This window comes from Crocodylus siamensis, chromosome 1 (genome assembly GCF_052110815.1).
Source record: "Crocodylus siamensis isolate JL-2025a chromosome 1, ASM5211081v1, whole genome shotgun sequence".
NCBI classification, from domain to species: domain Eukaryota; kingdom Metazoa; phylum Chordata; order Crocodylia; family Crocodylidae; genus Crocodylus; species Crocodylus siamensis.
In genome coordinates, this window is record NC_143395.1 from 393,584,300 (window position 1) to 393,604,531 (window position 20,232).

The 20,232-nt window shown below is 43.0% G+C and overlaps 1 protein-coding gene across 1 annotated transcript; it reads left to right on the top strand.

Annotated features, from left to right (window-relative positions):
* The first annotated feature begins 4,955 nt into the window (after positions 1–4,955).
* Positions 4,956–19,334, top strand: DCUN1D5 (defective in cullin neddylation 1 domain containing 5). Its single transcript, XM_090030149.1, has 8 exons — positions 4,956–5,164; positions 6,477–6,568; positions 10,672–10,742; positions 11,148–11,239; positions 16,776–16,884; positions 16,981–17,085; positions 17,910–18,012; positions 19,013–19,334. The coding sequence occupies exons 1-8, from the start codon at positions 5,088–5,090 to the stop codon at positions 19,066–19,068; spliced, it is 705 nt and encodes a 234-aa protein (XP_089886275.1). The 5' UTR covers positions 4,956–5,087; the 3' UTR covers positions 19,069–19,334.
* The last annotated feature ends 898 nt before the right edge of the window (positions 19,335–20,232 follow it).

The window sequence follows — 20,232 nt, forward strand, 5'->3', positions numbered from 1 at the left end:
GGGGAGGGAGGGGCAGCTCCCTCCGCTGCACACACCCCAGGGCAGGCATGCAAGACACATACCCCCCAGATCAGTGTGCAGGGCAAGAGGCCAGTGTCAGTACCAAGCTCTTCTCAGTGGGGGGGCGAGAGGGGGTTGGGCCAGGGATGTGCTCAGGGTGGGCAGTGGCAGTGCTGGAAGTGGGGGCTATGGGGAGGCTACAAGAAATTTTGAGGTGGCTCTAGCCCACCCTGTAGCCCCTTCTCCCAGCACTGCCCTGAGTGCAGTCCCAACCTAACCCCACTACCAGGAAGAGCCTGGCACCACCCCTGGCCTTGAGCATGCAGCGGCAGCTCGCCTTTGTCCCATGTGCAGATCCAGAGGGCAAATGCCCCCCATGCCTTGCCTGGGATGCGCACAGCGGTGGGATCTACCCCACACCCTTGGGATGAGCCGCTGGCAGTTCCGTCCCAGGCCCTGCCCAGGCTGTGCAGCACCTGCCCCAGTTCTTACCCCACTCCCTCCCTCACCACAGGGGCCTCCCCACACCACTTCTCCACCACAGATCTACCACCTGGACTCTGCTCTCCAAGCTGCTAGGCTGCACTCTAGGCTGCATGCATGCTGTGGCTGCACACATGTATGTGGCATTTATCAATGACATTATCGGCCACATCAGCCAAAAAAGATGATTATTGATAATGTCAGTTTTCCTTTTATTGGTGCCAATACGATATGGACCAATGTACCCCCTTTATACGTAACTACCCTGCCTTCTGACTGGCTTCAGACTAACACAGCTAACTATCTCTCTTTTCCCTCAAAAACTACTTTAGTTCATTTCATTTGCCTGCAATGCATCCTGCTTGGCAGGATTCCAGGCTGATTATAGACAGAGGGGGAGGGATCACTTGGTGTTGGGACACTAAAGGCCTGGTTCTGCTGCTCCAGAGTCCCTAAGGAGTCTGCATCTTTAAGGCTGTCTCTAGAAGATTACAATTGGTTCATGGTCCCCAATTCCTACCCCCATCTCCCTGATTGCCCGCACACTAAACTTGAGACACTGGAATACCCAGTCTGTTTCCTTTCGTCAAGATCCCTGGCAGGATGCCACTGTGCATGCACTGAGAGCACTGCTTGAGCAGATGAAGTCACATGACCAGAGGTCCTGGGACAGAATCCGTTTTTTCCACAACACTCTACGCACACTTGTCACCACACTCTGGAGCCAACAGCACTCAAGATTCCCTGGAAGCACAACTCAGAAACTCCAATTTGGAAATGTAAATCCACTGGCTTTTCCACTTCATAGTGGCCCTCAAAGTTGAGCAGAACAACAGTATATGGAATAAGATGCAACCACAAGCAGAGGGAGAAAAAAAATTGGAGGGAGGGTGAGGCTGAGTGTATGCAAGCATGTGTACCCCCCCAAAGTTCATAGGAGAAGGGGTGGCAGGAGCAGGAAGTGAGGCTGGGGCTGGGGCTGGGGCTGGGGCTGGGACTGGACAGGGATCAGGGCCAGCCCCAATCACAACAGGTAATGGACTATATTAGGGACCCAATCTTATAGAGTTCCCAGAGGCTCAAGCGAGGCCAGCCTTGGCTGCGCTGCCAGGTCAGAGGGGACAGACCCCCCAAGACACCCACACCTGCCCCGGGAAGGGTCCAGTGACTCCTCCAGAGCCACAGTACCAGGCCCCCAATCTTTGCACAGGGCGAGGGCAAGCTACAGCTGTGCTCTGCCTGCTCCCCACCTCTGCACCTCGCTGCAGCCTTTGAAAGTGGCACAGCACCATGTGTGTCCCACTCCTGTGCAGGCCAGGCAGCAAGGCACATGGAACACTTTCAAAGGCCGCAGTGAGGTACGGAGGCAGGAAGCAGGCAGAGCAGAGCTGCAGCCCACCGTTGGCCCTGTGCAAAGATAAGGGGACATGGCTGCCCCCGCCACGTTAGCTATCCTGTGCCATGGCTCTGGAGGAGCCGCTGGGCTCCAGCTGTCCCTCAACCCAGCCAGGGCCCCATTCACCGTGAATGGGGATCCAGCTGGGCCAGTTGTAGGGCAATCAGAACCAAGCAGTTCATCCAGGGGCATGGTATGTGGGAACCCTGCAGTGAGTGCAGTGGCAGAAGCCACCCTCCCACACCCCTGGAGAAGCCGCCGGGCTCCCATTGCCCCACAGCCCAGCCCAGCTGGGGCCCCATTCCCCATGAATGGGGCCCCAGCTGGGTCAGGTCATGGGGCAATCCCCACAGTGCAGCAGGGAGCAGGGCAGGGGTGAATGATTTGCCCCTGCCCCTACTCTGCTCCCTCCTACACTGTGGGGGTCTCAAGCTCAGGCAGTCAAAAGAAACTTACGGGTGTGCCATGTTGAGCCAACTGCAATCCTAGCATGCCTCTCCACCTGCTCCAGCAGCCCATGGCTGGGCTGCCCTGGCATTTGGGGGGGGGGGGCTGAGCCTCGTTAGCCCCCCCTTACACCACCTATGGATGCAACCTGCTATGCTATGGGGGCCACTCTAGCTGGTGCAGTAGTGCTACTGGTCCAGGCAGATGAGCAGTAACTGGTGGGAGCATATTGTCCTGGCCACCTAGGATGACAAACAGTGGCAGATAAACTTCTGTATGACCCAGGCAATTATTATGGAGATTTGCATTGAGTTGACCCCCAGCCTACAGTAGTAAAATACCAGGATATGGGGGACCCTTGACCATGAAGAAGCACATTGCCATCGCTGAGTGGAAGTTCGCTACCCCTGACACTGTGGGGAACTACTTCAGCATTCAGAAATCTACAGTGGGGGAAACTGCAGTTCAGGAGGTGGGTTTGGCATTAAAAAATGTACTAGGACCACAATTCATCCACCTTGCCAACCCACAGGAGGCTGTAAGGACTTTCCAAACCCCATTACCTTTTTTACACATGAATGCTGCAGGGGTGGGGTGGGAATGAGCACGGGTCATGATTCCAGGATATTCTACAACTCTGGACTCCCAGAGAATGGGGAGTTTGCCCCTGAGATTTCCAGTCCCTGAGATTCCAAGCACTGAGGTGAGGAGTGACCACCCCCACTGCTAACTGAGGACCCAGCATACCTGGTCCACCCCAGGCTCATGAAGTCTTACACCTACTTCTTTACCTACCTTCTCAGCAGCTGCTGCATAGGTGTGGAGTATGTCTGTGTGTGCCTCAGGGACCACTGGCAAACATTAGGAGTCCACCTGGACGTAACCCAGTGCTATCACCTCTACCTGCATCCTTCATAACATTTATGAAACCAAAGGAAAAATTTTCCATGAAGCCTGGGCTGAGGATGCATGGCAGCTGGCACATCAGCAGGCTGCTACAGCTCTAGAGCACCCAGGAAATCAGGAAATGCTCACATGTGCTGGTGCTAGAAGCCTTAGCTATTCCAATCCCAGAGACTTCAGACCCATGAAGGGAATCACTAGGGGTTGGTAACCTGGGGCTCAGTATATCTGCAATTTTCTGCTTCCTCTTTTCACCTCCACAGGAGTTCCACAAAGACCAATTGCTTGCAGATTACTGAGCCCTGTGTGGTGGTACCAAAACTGGGGATGACCAGTTGTGGAGTGGGTCCCAAAGCAGCTGCCACCCAAGAAACAGAAGCAGGGGTCCAGACAGGCCACCAATACATGGTGACACCTCCACCCCAAATAAGCCTGCCAAGTGGGGTTCATGGCAGGCAACTGAAATGAACTAAGTGGCTTTCCCGGGAAAGTCTTCTTCAAGCAAGCCCTTGGGTTGTCCCCACAGCACCCAGTTCCCCAGGATCAAGAAGCAGGGATTCAGATAATTCCCCAGCACCTTATAACCCCTCCACCCTCACCCCCCCAGTGAACCTGGGATCCTGCTAAGGGGGGTCTACTGCAAGCCAATTAAATAAGCAGCTTTTCCAGTAGAATCCTAAAGCTGATTTTACCCAACCTATGGGGCACCCCTGGAGTAAGGGTGCATGCTGTAGCCAGCGCAAGCAATGAATGTTTGGGGAGTTCTTTTGCCCTGCAGGGGTTAGGCTAGGGTTGAGAAGCAGTACAGAGTGGGATGCCTGGAGGACTAAACAGACACCAGTTATAGAAAGTTCACACTTCCCATAATGTCAATTCATCACAGGCCAGATTCATAAGAATTGAAGTTCTCCATCCTAAACCATCCTTGCAGGTGTGTCTGTTTGCTGGCATATTAAACCACCTCCAAGACAGTCCAAGCATCGAGCCTGTCCACACCACGGTTTTCCTCTGCGCCAGTGGGCTGCCCCAAGAGGATGCAGAGATGTTTAACGCCGACACTTCCCACAGGCCTGTGTGGCTTCGCCATTGTTCCTCCTGGTACTTGGTGAACCTGACTGCCTACCTCCAGGCACTGCATGCAGCTGTCTAGGCCACTCAGAGAAGCTGCTCGCCTGCAGGCCAGGGCAGGGTGCCGCAATGTGCCTCTATCCTGGGTGGCAACAGCTAAAGCATCAGGGACTCCAGGGTCTCGAGGTGTCCCCTGGCCCCTCCCCAGGATCTCCACTGTCTACACAGAAGCCAGAATCAGCCACCATTCCCCCTCCCCCGGGCCTGGCACTGGCTCCCAGCACAGGGACAAGGCCACCTGGCTTAGGAGCAGTGTTGCCAAGTCCGGGAGGGAAAAAAAAATACAGGGCACTGCCTTTAGGAAGCCCAACCCATTTCAAAGAGAGGGGAGTGGCAGAGGGACTCATCAGCCGCCACTCTCCAACAAGTAAAGCACCTTTTCAAGAAGACAAACCCCAATTCCGCTTATTCTAAGCGGATTTGGCAACTGACTTAAGAATATAGGGGAGAGGGCAGGGCCACCCGCGAGGAAGGGGCGTGGCGCCGGCAAGGGAGAGAGGGTGGGGCGGGGCGGGGCTCGCCGAACCTGCTCCCACTGCTGGCCCTGGCCCCGCCCCCCCGGCGGGCTCCCCGCTGGCACCGCCCCCGTGCGCTGTCACTTCCTGCTCGGGCGTTCGCGTCCGGGTCGCGCTGCCGTTCCCTGGAGCCGCTGCCGGGTCCCCGCTGCCCGCTCGTGTGCGGCGCGCGGCTGCCGCCGGCCGGGCTGTGAGGGGCGCGGCGCGGCGCGGCGATGCCGGTGAAGAAGAAGAGAAAGTCGGCGGCGGCAACGGCGGACGAGACCGGCCTCAAGAAGTGCAAGCTCGGCAGGTGCGGGGGGCGGGCGAGGGGCCGTTCGGGCACGTGCTGCGGGCCCGGGGGCGGGTCGTGACCTCGCAGGGCCGTGCCCCCAGCGCGGCCACGGAGCTGCGGGGCCTCCGCGGAGCATCGTCCCGGCGCTTCGGCTCTTAAGAAGCCTCGGAAGGGCTCTTGCAAGGGGCAAGGAGGGGACTGAGGAGGCGAGGAGCCTGGTAGAGCCATCCCGGGGGACCGAGGCGAAAAGATGAAAGGAGGGGGAGGGGCTTGGTTTCATTTTTGACATGTCCAAAGGCTTGCAAGAAGCAGCTCTCAGATGCTGCCCTAGGGTTGGTGTCCGAAACTCCGCAAGATTCATTTTATGGTTGCGTTTGTTAATTTTTATTTAAAATCTCAAACGGACAGGGATGTTATTGCAGTGCATGCAGCTCATCACACCAAACACCATCTTGCAACTAGTTGAATATTCTCCCCCCCTTTTTTTTTTCCTGCTGAATTTTTAACATGGGGCACTGGGAGACCAGTATGTGCAGCACCTCACAGGGATTCTTCTTTCTCAGTTTGACACGTCTTGTTTTCAAATTGAATCATGAATCAATCACGTGGTTCCAAATCCCCTTTGTCATTTTTTGCCTTTTTTTTTTTTTTGTGGGGGGAGGAGGGAGCAGTGTAGCATAAACTGAAAAGATGTGATTTGAGTTTTAAGTGTTGAATTTACAAGTGCTATAGTTTTTGTATTAAAGTAAAGATATGAATACGAGTTTTAAATGACCACTGGCTGCTGTTTGAATTGAAAGAGTTGTTATTATAAAATAGCATGATGTTGGCTCTAGGGTAGAGGGAACTGTGCATATCTCGGTGATGCCATAGGAGTGTTCAAGGATGTTCGGTGGCTCTTAGTACTTGCATTGTCATGTTGCTTGTTGTGGCTTGTTACTTTTCTCATATACATAGACAAATGCTACGACTTCTTTAAATGAAATGATAATGTGAATGATATGGACCTTTAAATTGAAAAAGTGTATGTAACTGGGGTATTTGAATATAAGTAGCCTGAATTCCTTGTTGAACGCTGTAGGTCCCATTGATTTAAATTTGATTTGTGCTGCTTAGTGCTTCTGAAAGCCACTTGCAGTTCAGTGTCCATAAAACTGATGACATGTGGTGCACACACGAAATACGATGTCTGACTATAGATATAGAGATGCACACTGTTAATGTTGGCTTGACCTAATAATAAGTAGCTTGCAATTCATTGTACAAAATCTTTTTAAACATGAGGAACAGGAGATATAACATCTTGGGTATCTTTATATATTTCTGTAAGCTATTGCAGATCACAAGCCTCTGGTAAAGTGATAAGTGGAGAGGAGCATTTTTCAAGCAAGAAGTGCCTGGCCTGGTTTTATGAATATGCAGGTATGAATGTAATAGCAGCCATGTTTAAATGTTAATATGGTTTATTGGGAATGTTCAAGCTGAAAACAAATTTAACTAAATGTATGACTCTTAACATTTATATTTTTCTGAATACATAGACCACAGGAAGCATGCAGATTCATATTTCTTGAATAGTTATGTTTACCCAGCTTCTTGTGTATCTCTTTATTTTTCATCTGTTTGTCCTTTCTTTCCCAGTTACCAGCACTTTGGTTGCCTATTACTGTAACTTTACGTAAGGCAACTGCTATTACACTGTTTAGTTCTGATTCAGATATGTCCTTCCTATTAGTGTGCGTGCGTGCGTGCGTGCGTGTGTGCATGCAGGTGGGTAGTATGGGCATGGTTCCCTGTACAGTTTCATTGCATTCAGGTTAAACAAAATTAAACCATGCAGTAGATGAAACAATTAGGAGAGTCATTAAATAGTTAATAGCCCTGTACTATCTTGTTTACATTACAGCAAACTGATATTGGCTTATACTTACTAGTTATATAAAGATTCACACAAAAATTTACATCTCAAACGCCAAAGGATTGTTACAAATATGTTAAAAGAAGCTCTCCTTTAACTGTTTTGTAACTAATTGTTCATCTTAACAAAACTATCTCCTTTGCATAATTTATTAAACGCTCATGGGGGGAAGGGTGGCTTTTTGTCTCCTGTTCATTAACAGTTTCCAAGGCCCAATTTAATTGTTTAATGATTTGCAGAGCCTTCCTTTTTTAGGCTGCTTGATAAAAATCTATCCTAAATAGTTGGATGACAGGATGTCTTTGCTAGCCATTCCAACGAGTTCATAGTTTTTATTGGGTAGAAATTGGATCAAGCATCTGCATCAAAACTGACACTAGTTAGTTAGTATTCCTATTGACAGTTTTTCCAGAAATGAAGTAGTAGTAGAACTACCCTTTTAGCCCTAACAGTGATACCTCCAAAATCAGGTTTGAGGCATGTTAGCTTGGACTCTCTATCTGCCACAGCTTTCTTTTGGGAAAACTAAAGGCTTTCAGTTGCATGGGCTTATGGTTAATACTAGCTTTGTATGAACTAAATGCAAATGGCATTTAGTTTTATTATATGGAGTCTTGGGATATAAACAGATGTTGCCTTAGTGCTGCCATAACATTTTTTTATGGTGGCACAAAGGCCAAGCAAACAGACTTCCATACCCTTGTCATGCCACAAATGCCCAAAGTTTGTGGCTGTGACATGGGTATGATCTTATGCAACTGTTTTGCACCCAACGCGTTTATTTAAGGCATGAGAGTGCAGGCAGCATGGAGCTGCTCTCACGCTCCAGCCACCCCAGGCAGGTGCCCCCAGAGCTTCAGGGGACTGATTCTGGCATGCCCTGGAAATCCCCATTCCTAGGGCATGTGGGATCAGGCCTCTGAAGCCCCAAGAACTCATGTCAATGCTCCAGTACCAAATCTTATACTCCGGCTGATCAGAATGGTCCTGGGGCTGGGAGCCAGTGCAGTGACCTTGCTCATGTGCATCCCAGCACTGGAATGCCAGTCAGCTAACTGGTGGTCTCAGCTCCAGGACCATACTGGAGCTGGCATTCCCTGCTTACAGAGACACACCCCAAAGGTCCCCTGGGGCACATCTCTGGGTATGTGTTGCCCATTGTCCGACAGGATCAGCATATTAACTGCAGATCACCTGATGCAGTTCAAATGCACTGGAACGCATCCTGGCACAGCTGATCTGCTTCATTTGGTGATCTGTATTTATACGCTTGGACTATATGTATCTTTTTTTTTTTTTTTACTTTCACAATTAAAAAAAAATGTGCGCATACGTGTGCAGGTATTACTTACACAGATGCCTCCGTGCACATTTTTTTTTACATTTTAAATGTACTTTTACATTTAAAAAGTGTGTGTGTGTATACACACTTTTTAAATGTAGAAGTATAATATATATATATATATATACACACACACACACAAACTATTATTGCATATTAGTGCATTATATATTTTTGTTTAAACATGTAATAATTTTTTTTAACTGTAATGCATTGTGAGAGAACAATTAACAACAGTGAGGTTATAACACTTATTTGCATGGGTTTTGTAATAGTGCCTTGTGCTAAGAACCTAGTGCTGAAAATGTGGTCAATTAATGCCCATCAAAGTCTGTGGGCCTGTTAATGACAGAGAAAATTTCTTATGTATATGTGTTCTCTAGATTGATGCTTAAATTATTATCATCTTCTGTGTCATTTATTTCTTCACAAAATCAGGTACTTGACATCTGTATACTGTCGTACATACTTTTTTAAACCAGTGATTGTACTGTGCAATACCTTGCAGGAGACCCACATTTGCTTTCCCATCTGTCCAACGCAAACTTATTCCATATAAAAACAACAACTCAGAGCATTCTGACTAGACTACCACTCTAGGCCACACCAGATATTTAAATATGTTGTAATTGCCAACCTATAAAAGGGAGTTTTATGAAAGGTGATAGACATAATGCACATAACTTAAGATGTATGACAGGATATAAACAATAATACAGTAATGGGTCCCTTACATTATTCATGGGTGACAAAAAAATAATTTCTAAAATTACTACTTTGTCCTGTAAACCTAACATCAACCACTTGGGGTTTAAAAATGCAGGCTGCCTATACACATGCTCGGGAGGTGGGGTGCATTTTAATTATAGCAGTTCCCAAAAAGCCACTTTAATTGAAACACCTCATTGTCATGTGTATTACACCTCCCCACACTTAAAAATGGCCACAAGGGTGCTTTAGCTAAATCATAGTCAATGAGGTTTACATAAAGCAACCCCTCAGCCATTTTAAAATGTGCAGGGGCTTAATACACATGGCGGTGAAGCAGTGCTGGAGTGTTCTAATTGCAAGGCGGAACAGACTCTTAATTGAGTCTGCTCTGATGCACTCTAATTAGAATGTGAACCAGCATGTGTATAGATAGTCATGTTTTAATAGATAGTAAAATAGTATCTGTTTTATCTCTAGCATCTCTCCAATGGTATGTGAGGAGAACTGCTAACAATGTGTCCATCAACTTCACTAATAGTCCAGAAGGAGCAGTTGTTGCAATAAGCTCAGCAGAAATATTTGTAGTACCCAAAAGAGGTTTGCTGAAACAATTTAATGGATAAACTGCAAGAATATGCCTGTACATGCTTTTTAACGTGCCAGTCTTGCTGCTTCTAAAAAGCCTTTTTGTACAAAAAGGAAACAAGTAGCAACCTACAATGTAGAAAAACATCATTCCAGTTCTAATTGAAATTATAATAATTTTATACTTAATTTATTTCTTTGTACATATTAAACTTATTTCACTATTTTTATAACAACAATACATATAAAATACCAACTTATGAAGTGGAGATTATGGAAAACTTAATAAGAAAATTCATTAATCTATGAAATAATTAATTCCATATGATTTGAGAGTTCTTCCCCTTGCATATCTGCTTTTAAACCAAGTCTGCAGTACTTAAAATAGTAGTAACAAAAACAAGTTACTTTGAGCAAATGCTTTCTTGACAAAATAGTTATAGGGCTTCTTGTTTACTGGGGATATGTCAACAGTGCACTGTGACATAGAGGTATGCAAGCTAGAGTTAAATTAGCTAATTCTGGGTCTGTAAGCAGTCTAGTCATAGCAAGAGAGCTTAATGCAAGCCTCAAGCCTATCTGAGAAACAGAAGAATTGGCCCACACTGTGCTAGCCAGGTAGTCCTGGTGTAATCTAACCTAGGTAGTTTAAAGCTGACTTAAGTATTACTGTTATGATTGCATTGTAGATATATTGTATGTCAAAGCATGCTAAAGGTGATTGAGTTGCATTGGCCGTTACATCTTTTTAAGGGTCGTAACTGGTACCCTCTCTTCATCCATCCTCATGTTGTAGATGGAGTTTGTTTCTAACTCACAAACTATTGAAATGAATGCAAACAGTTCCTTATGGTGTCAGTTTTCAAATATACTTTTCAGTTGGCAGCTTTTATGTTTGTATGCATCAGTACTGCTCATAAATTTCAATACTTTTGTATAGTTCAGTCTAGTTTCTCTTTGTTTTTTAAGGTCCTGATGAAGTTGTAGGACCAGAAGGTATGGAAAAGTTCTGTGAAGACATTGGTGTTGAGCCTGAAAATGTAGGTTTTATTATTGCACACTAATGGGAATTCTGAGTAAATAATTTGATTTTATTTAGATTTAGGCAAATAAGAGTAACTACAGTAAGTAACAGGGAAATTTATTGTGGCTTTTTAGTTTGGGGGATTTTCTTGTTCTTAAGATTTCAATATGAGGATTTCAATCAAGATTTTAAACGTCAGATAAAGTTCTTAAGAATATAACATTTAAGGGAAAGATTATTCTATATATTTAAATAATTTAAAATGTTAATACATTTTAAAATACAGTTAAACCATTTTTATTCCTAAATGCATGAAATTTTCTTTATGAACAACTAGAGATCAATCACTACTGCTAAGTTACAGTAATAGTATTTTTCTTCTTTGTTTGGTGAATATTCCTCTCTTTCCCTCTTTCTCTAGATCATTATGCTAGTTTTAGCTTGGAAATTAGAGGCTGAAAGCATGGGTTTTTTTACCAAGGAAGAATGGTTAAAGGGGATGACCTCATTACAGTAAGAGCTTTATTTTTTATATATATTGTGATATATTCAATTTGTTTTGAAGCAGCAGATTAATTAATTATCCTTTCCATTTCTGGGTACTATGCAGGCTTAACAAGTTAAAGAACATTTTTCCTTCAGGTCAGCAGTTCAAACCTTTCCTCAATCAGTCCCTAGGAATAGCTGCAATCTGCCACTAGAACATCAGTTTGGTTTTGTGTGACCCTAATAAACTAATGCCTTAATCATGTTTTTGAATGTAGCTGTAGTCAGCAAAAGGTTGATGGAATAGGTGTGGGAATATTGCTGAGGGCATTGTGGTGGGTACTGTTTCTTCCCCCTTAGCAGTTTGGCTAAGTAAAGGCTGGAAACTAATTTTGATCCTCTAATACTGTCTGTCACTCTTATCATAATGGGTAGACGGGTGGTAGTAACAAGTAATATTTAGGTTGCATAATACTTTCTATTTATAAAATATTCCTTCCTTTTCTTTGAGAAACACTCTTATCTCACTTGTTCATGGTAGTCTTTGATATTCATCAGTAGGATTATTCTTGAGCCAGAGAAGCTCTTTTTTCCCCATAATGTTGGTAGTGAAGTGGAAAAAGAGCAAGGCCAGACTCAACCTCTGTGTTCCTCTAGTTGCCAGGATCCTGCTGGGAGATCGTAAGTGCAAAATTCTTTGCCTCTATCAATAGGTGTTCAGGGAAAAAAGTCAGCCCAGGCTGTGCATTGTCTACATAATCTTTTACCACCCAACACTTGGTTCAAGTAGCTTGTTTTCCCCATCAGAGGTCATGATAAAGTGCAGACACTCCGCTCAACACGTGGTGGCAGGAGGGTAGGTTAAGGTTGGACTTCCTGATCCCAAGCCTCTCAGGATCTCCAATCCATCCCTCTTTTTAATAGGCTTCAGGAAAAAAAGCTGTTCTTTATCTATTTGCACATAGGATGTTACATAGAGGATTTACAAAAGCGTTTTAAGCAGATCAGAAGATGAATAGAACAAAGGACATTGATGCTTCACTTAGTATGGTCTGTTTCCTCTCCCTTCTCCATCCCCTGCACCCCTATCACCAGCTCCCCACACCGGAGTGGAATCTGGAATCCTTAGTTAGGTGCCTGCGTTCCATATTGCATTCATGAGGAAATTTTAAGTGGTTTAGAATGATGATACAAAAAAAAATAATAGGCGGGGAAACCATCTAGAATTAGCCAACAGAAAATCCTGGGAACAGTGATATTTCTGTACTCCTACCCTTTTCCAGAATTTAGGCACCAAATCAGTGCTGCAGGCAGGTGCTCCTACCCTCTCAGGATCCACAGCCTGGAATTCTTTCCTATGACTATGTAACTACTTTCACTCTTCATTTAAAACAAGACTGGAGAAGGAGGCAGTAGTGGGGATACTTACATTTTAAGTAATACTCAAGTGGTCGGAGCTCTTGCCCAGAAAACAGGAGACTAAAATGCAAAATCTCGTTTTTCACTTCCCAAGGGAGTACCTTAATCCCCAGACTAGAGGTATTCTCCTTCCCTCCTGGTAACTTGCTTATAGGTTCAACTGTTTAGCTCAGAGTTTGAACCCTTGCTTTAACACTAGCCTATGCATCCTTTTTTAGACTGCAGACTGACAAACCATGGACCAGCAAACTGCAGACCAGCATACTGCAGTCCAGAAGTGACCGGCATACCGCGGACTGAAAAGAGTTGACTGCTGGTCTGCAGTATGTGGGTCACTTTGGGTTCGGCAGCAAACCTTCCTGCAGACAGGCAGCCAACCCATTGCAACTTGGTATTGGGCCATATCCCCTGGGTTGGGAATCTCTGGCCTTAGGTAATCACTATCTATCAACTGAGCTACAGAAATAAAGGCCCAAGTCATTCAATTATCTAATGATGTAGGTAGATGTTTTTTGTAAATCTTACTAAGAACCCTGCTGGAGTAGTCATGGAAGCTAGATCCAAGCTATATCTTAATTCTTTCTAAGTCCAAAAATGCAGTACCCAAAACTCTCTCCTCAGCTGCCACACCACATACTGTTCTGTTTAAAAGTTCTTCAGACTTAAAGATCTGCTGCTGGGCTTGCCTAAAACTTCACCATTATGAGTGATTTGGCACCTAGCTCCTAACTAAGCCCATTTTAGATCCAGAAAGTAGAAGGAAAAATGCCTAGATTTCCAAAGTGGGTATACTTCTACTCCTCCTGGTTATCGTGTACCACTGAATTTTTTTTCATTAAACAGTAATTGAGTCAAATCCAGAATCAGTCCTCAGAGGAAGCACCATAACCTAGAACTCCTTCCCCAACTCAGCTGAATACGCTAACTGCTGGCTACAGAGTCATTTCCCCCTTATTTACTCTCTCTGGCCCAGGGAATTTTAAGTTTTGTTCCGTTGATTGGCTTACATTATGGGACTGTTGGGGCGGTGAGAATGTGTTAGTCTGCTGCTCCTGTTGTGGCTGTGCTACTTTGGGTCTTGAGGCTCTCTGTTAGGCTTCCCCTTATTTGGAAGATGTTGCAGAGGTGATGCTTTATATAACTGGAGCTACAAGCAGTATGGATCCAGTCCGGTAGTGTAGTTTTGTGTTGATTTGGATCAACTGTGATAGCACGGATGGTGGAAACCACAGGCCAGTTTTCGTTCTCTTTTGCATTTTAAATAAGATTCAAACAAAGCACGCTTACTGCAATATTTGTTTGGGGGTTTAGTGTTGGTGTGACTCGTGTATTGTTCAAATGCTGCACAATAACATGTCATTCTGTGGGGGGGGGGGTTCTTTTTTTTTTCTTATTTTTTAAGTGGATAAGTCATCACTGATATCTGACACTGAATTTTCAAGAAAGTTTGGTGTCTTGGAGGCTGTACAAGGCATTTTTTTCTATGACCTAAGGAAGAAATTATGGCCATAGAAATGATTGATTTTGATTTAAAAAAAATAAATAAATTGTGAGACTAACTTTATCCTAAAATTTGCTGGCTCTGGCTCTTGCAGCAGGATGCCAAAGCAGTTTTCTCATGCATATAGCACAGGAAATGAATCCCCTACCACAATATATATAGTAAAATACTTATCATTGGTGGTATACGTTATCAATATTACACACATTTTAATCTGAATTAAAAATAATTTGCGAGAAAAATCATGAGGAGATAATTGAGTTAGGTGCTTATATTCATCGTAGACTGGCTTTTCTATATACAAGCGAATTCCTTTTGTACTTGTGCCATATTTAATGAAACAGATCTAAAAATTACTTATGTTATGATCTATATTTACTCTTGCAGTTTGCCATAATTATACGTGGTGTCTTACACACCTTCACTGCCTGCTCTGACGAGTCTGTACTCCAACTGCAAGTGCAGGGGAGCATGTTACGGTTGGGCAGGGTTCCAGTAGATAAACTCTTTGCTTGCATCTCTAGAGAGGATTATTTATAACCCCCTCTAGAGATGCAAGATTATATAATGTTTGTGTAAAAATAATTAACTTTGTTATTAAAACTTGGGGAGAATATTTTAATGTTTGGATTTTTTTGATGAATATAAATTAAAAAAAAACTAATTTAGTTTAATTAAATTAAATTAGTAGCTGTTTAGACCAGAAATATGGTCCAAACAATTTAGTAATTTGCACATTTATTTTAAGGCAGCTATTCATAAAGTTAACACATGAATTATATATGTAACTAATAATTCTTGTTGAGTACACACTATAATGAGCAGAGGAAGGCCGTCACAAGCAAAAAAAAAAGTTTACCAGGTGGTAGTCACAAAGGTAGAAAAGATTCATAATTATTGGATTTATCTCAATCCAACTCTGAATTTGAAAACCCCATGCCTTCCCCCCCCCCGCCCCCCCTCCAATAATTAAATTCTGTATATGGAAAATTAATATACTTGTTATCATTTTCCAGATAGAGAATCTAACTATTGAAGGGTTGTCTTAAGTTTCTCCTGTCTCCCTACTTGTACAGCAGGGAAAGCAGCAGCAGGTGGCCCCCTTGCCCTCTGCTTTCCCAGAGCCTCTGCCTTCCCCTCCTCCCCCTCCCACTGTCAGACATGGTTTCAGCTTGATTCCCTCCCAGGTCTAAAAGCATGTTTCCATCAGCTCCGTGCCCAGGAGGGAACTGAGCCAGGGCAGTGCTTGACTGGAAGAGCGGAGAGAGGGAGCAGAGGCTGCAGGGACAGGCTGGGGCAGGAGGCGGGCAAAGGCTGCTGTGGTCAGGCAGAGCAGGGTACAAGCAGCTGCTATGGTGCTGCCTCTGCTCCTGCCCTGAGCTTGGGGCCAGAGTGTAGCTGCCTGCCCCCTCCCTCCACTTTGTGCTCGAATCAAGGACAAGGGGCTTTTTCTCCCCATGCTGATTTGTGGAGGGAGGAGGAGGAAAGAGGCATCTCATCTTGGATTTGAGTAAATATAATATTCCTTTGCCAGGGGATACACAGTAGTTCTCAGCCTTTATTTTTGAGTCAAGGCACTCCTCATTAGTCTTGAAGAACCTTTTCCATAATGTTTGTGAATTGAGTGGCAACCAATTTTAAACTAATTTATACATTACAGTGTTTGCCTAGCCCATGTAAGGAGGTAGTAGGAGTGAGAGAGTGACCGGGCCGGGAGAAGCCTGTGTTTGTCCTATCTGCGTAGCTTGTCTCCTTGTACCTTGCTTATGTTCTCATACCTTGCATCACCCTTCAAGGGATCCGGCAGCACCCCAGGGTGCTCTGGCACCCTGGTTGAGAATCACTGGACTAATAAAACTAAGGATTAGGAGGATACAGGTGGGAAGGAGACACAGGACCTCTGCAACTGTACTGGAAGGTTCTTGATATGCTGTGTAGTCTGCACAGTAGGATCACCAGGGAATGGATGTGTGATATAAACAGGTATTCTTTCTTCAAGTGAATCCCTACTGGGGGATTCAGGCATGTAAATTAGATCTTCTTGTGTTGGTAATCTAACCAATATTCTTTATTTAAGAAAAGGGATGCAAAGCTGAAAAAAATATTCAATACAGACTATTTTTATGGCAAGTGTTTAGCATAGTAACTTCATAAGCAGGAGCTTATAGACATCTTGTTTTTAATACTTTATTAATTTTCTTTTCAGTTAAATGGCCACTGAGCAGTTCCTGCTATGCCTCTATCTGTTCATAACTTTAAATCAAGTTATATAACTTTAACAGGGTTGATGCATAGAGCCTTTGCTTCTGAAAAGTTTATGCCACTCATAATCCCATAGAATACCTGCAGTGAATACCTTATTTCTTATAATTTTTACCTATTAAATACCTTATACCTGTTAAATGTGAAAAGTGGCAGCATTTGAAACTTCGGAATCAAAAATGCTGTATGTTGAAAAGTGAAAGGAGAGATTTTATACAGTATATTTTTTTCAACACTTCTAAAATCAGGGTTTATATTATTTATTTCCTGGGCAATTGATCTTTGCTCACTAGAAATGTAAACTCTTAATTGTACATACGGTCTTTCCTCCTTTTTTTATTTGCTCTTCTGAAATTCATGTTGTTGTTTATTTACTTTAAGGTGTGACAGCACAGAAAAGTTGCAAAGTAAATTTGACTTTTTGCGGTCACAACTGAATGACTTTTCTTCCTTTAAGAATATCTACAGATATGCCTTTGATTTTGCAAGGGTAAGTCTGTTTAAATCATTTACAAGAAACAAAATATGATAGCAAGCTGTGTGAGGTCAGGTATTTTGAGTACTACTTCTTTATTTTTAATTTTAGGATAAAGACCAACGAAGTCTTGATATTGACACTGCAAAATCTATGTTAGCTCTTTTGCTTGGAAGAACTTGGCCACTGTTTTCAGTATTTTACCAGTACTTGGAGGTATGTGTTTTTACTAAATACTTAAATAAACTTCTTTTTCAGTGGTACCAGTGCAGTGAGTTGCTATAAAGAGAAGTTGGAGGTTGTGCTCCTTTGTTTGTGGATACAGCTCTATTGCTTTTCCATTTTTCCCTTGGTTGGCACATTTATGAAATAGCAATAACTTCTGTATGTTTCACAGAAGGTTTTTTTTTCCCACCTCATTCCTACCACCCTCCTGAGTCAAAGGGAGCTGTTGGATAAGTAGCTGAAATGTCTTACTTCTCAGAATAGAAAAGTAAATTCAGAATTAGGGGCCATGCCACCTTCATAGGTCATTTCATGTCCCAGAGTGAATATCTTTGCACATCTACTTTAAATCATACATTGGAGTGAAGGCAAGTTCACATTTGTGGAAACTGTTCCTGTTAGAAACTCAGATGAGTATAAGCCTGATTACATTTATGCCAAAATGTAACTCATCTCTTGTCCAAGCTTCCCAATAACAGGCACTAGATTTCCTGTCTATTTTGTCATCTTCAGGCTATTTACCAACTTGATTTTTTTTTTCCTCAAATAAATCCCTTTGGTTACCACTTTGCGTGGAATATGGCCTCACCATTCTTTTATCATTGGTGTTTAGCTGGTGTCATATGTCTTTAGATGCCAAACTGATGGATATCTTGTAAACTGATGAAATTGTGTGCCAGTCTCCAATAATGAAATTGTCAAGAAATATTATAAAAAATATATATACATACACACACATACATATATGAGAGGGAGATTATATTATATATCCCCTGTTTATTTAATATGTATTCAAAATATTTTATTTTCCCTAGCAATCAAAGTATAGAGTTATGAACAAAGATCAGTGGTACAACGTGTTAGAATTCAGCAGGACTGTCCATGCAGATCTTAGCAACTATGATGAAGATGGTGCATGTAAGTATTTGTAACAATTGATTGAAGTATAGTTTCTATATTGCCAGTTCTCAATGTAGTAGAAACAAAGTTCCAGGAAATGCCACATTAAGTTTTATTTTAAAATATGGAGTTATACTTAAGGGGACATTGACAAAAGTACATTGTGGCTACTTTAAATGGGCAGGGGGAGCTGTTACTACATGTTGTATACCAGCTTTTACAATTTAACTGTTCTGTCCAAATGATCCTGTAGCAATAAAAGTTAGCTAAATTGTCCTTTGACCCTAAATGAAGCAGTATTAAAATTGCAGTCTTACATCTGCATGATTCTGCAGCAATAAGAGTTGCATCATAACAGCTTGTACTTACTAATGCAATCATAGGTCTGTCTGTACCCAGGAATAGGCTAGATCCTCAGCAGGTATTTGATATTACTAATGTGATGATGTGGCTGTGTCAGTTTATACCAAATTAGGATCTGGTTCACTGTCTTTCAGCTTATGTATGATACCATGGGTTTGGCAAAAGGCTTCATTTGAGCCAGTGAATGCTAAGTGCCAGTTAAGTTATAAAACAACCAATTGCCAATCCATGGAGCAGTTGTGTGTCCTTTTTACTAGTCAGAACTAAAATACAATCAGTTATACTATATTTTATTGCAAATAGCATCTCGTGTTATGTTTCATTATAGGTGATTACATGCAATTTTGAAATGTCTAGCAAAAAGGAATTCTTTGTTTACAGTAAAACCTTATTAAGATGTTAATTTAATGTCTTCTTTCTACTTTCATAGTACCTATTCTGTCAAATGCTTTAAACTTCATCCCAGCCCCAAATAACTCTGTTCTTTGGCTTTTTGGTGTGGTATGATTTTTAATTTTCATAGACTCCTTCCTAAGGATTAATATTGAACTCCCCAGACTAAACGTTTCTATTGTTTATAGCCCCCTCTCCTCCTCCCCCCCCCTTTTTTTTAAGGCGTTGCAAACATAAAACTCTAAACTTCTGCTATTTCTAGGGCCTGTTCTCCTGGATGAATTTGTTGAATGGCAAAAAGTTCGTCAAGCATCATAGCACGAACAACTCCAGGGGGGAGAAAAGCAGGATTTTTTTGATGCCCACTTCTATACAAACTAATGAGAAGAATATAAGGGTTGTATTTTCATCCTTATGAAAGACTTTACAATATTTTTTTTCCTTTTCTTAAGGAAGTTTTCTTGTTACATGTGATATGGGCATTGAACCACACCTCTTCTAAGACTGAAAGTTGGAGTTTTTGTTTTTGAGTCTTATGTTAATAGTGTTTATTTCAGAAAAATAAAGAATCAGATTTGTGACAACGGCCTAAAAGTGAAGGATGTCCCTTGAATGTGAGTGTGGTGTCTATTTTTACAAACCAAAAGTTTAAGAGTATCTTTCTTAAAAGTGCCCTTGCCTATGAGGGGTTGGGGTTTTTTTGTTTTGTTTTTTTATTTAAATTCTGGAACTTTTAAAGAAGTGCTTAACTGGTCTTTTAGCTTGTTGATGGTATGATTGTCTTGTGCTACACAAGTTAAGAATGGTTGACCTTGAGCCTTAGTTAGTGGTTTGCATACTAGTGCTGGGTCATAGTGTGTGCCACAGCTTTCAGTTCTAAGTGGAGAAAACAGCTTTAAAATCTGTTTCTCCAGTACCCACTCAGGGCTTTGTCATTTAACGGCATGTCCACGTTAAGTAGAAAATAGCATGGAATATGGCTTCATGCAGTATATAGTTGGAAAACAGCTGCCTGTATGTCAAAGAGTACCAACATTAACTTATCTAGTATGCCTAGGCGGCTGCAAATACTATAGCTTTGCTTATGGATTGCTTTAAGTGAAAAAGTTCAATTTGTTTTTTTAAGAGGAAAACTAGAAAGACCAAGTGACTTGCCTCCAAGGCTTTTGCTGTTTATGTATGTTAGAATAGAAGCATGGTGATCCTCTTCAACATCTGCTCCCTGCAGGTTTTTCATAGGACCAGAAGGGATCAATAGATCACTTAGTGTGACCTGTATATCATAGGACATCAGTTTCATTTGGTTAAACCTTCACTGAACCCAAGGGCTGTTTTCTGTTGCCTTATTTTGGAATCTGAGACCAGCTGGCAACATTTTAAATCTTGGGGAGGCTGATACTACTCCTTAATGAAGACAGATGCTAGACTGAAGTTCTAGTGTTATTGATGAGGAAGAAGAATTTAATGAGTTAACGTGGATGC

Bases quoted from the DNA above. Each gene is read 5' to 3' on its own strand.
- DCUN1D5 (XM_090030149.1), top strand. From the start codon at position 5,088: ATGCCGGTGAAGAAGAAGAGAAAGTCGGCGGCGGCAACGGCGGACGAG. The intron at 10,743-11,147 runs GTAGGTTTTATT...CTCTTTCTCTAG, and splicing joins TTGGTGTTGAGCCTGAAAAT to ATCATTATGCTAGTTTTAGC. The intron at 18,013-19,012 runs GTAAGTATTTGT...TGCTATTTCTAG, and splicing joins CTATGATGAAGATGGTGCAT to GGCCTGTTCTCCTGGATGAA.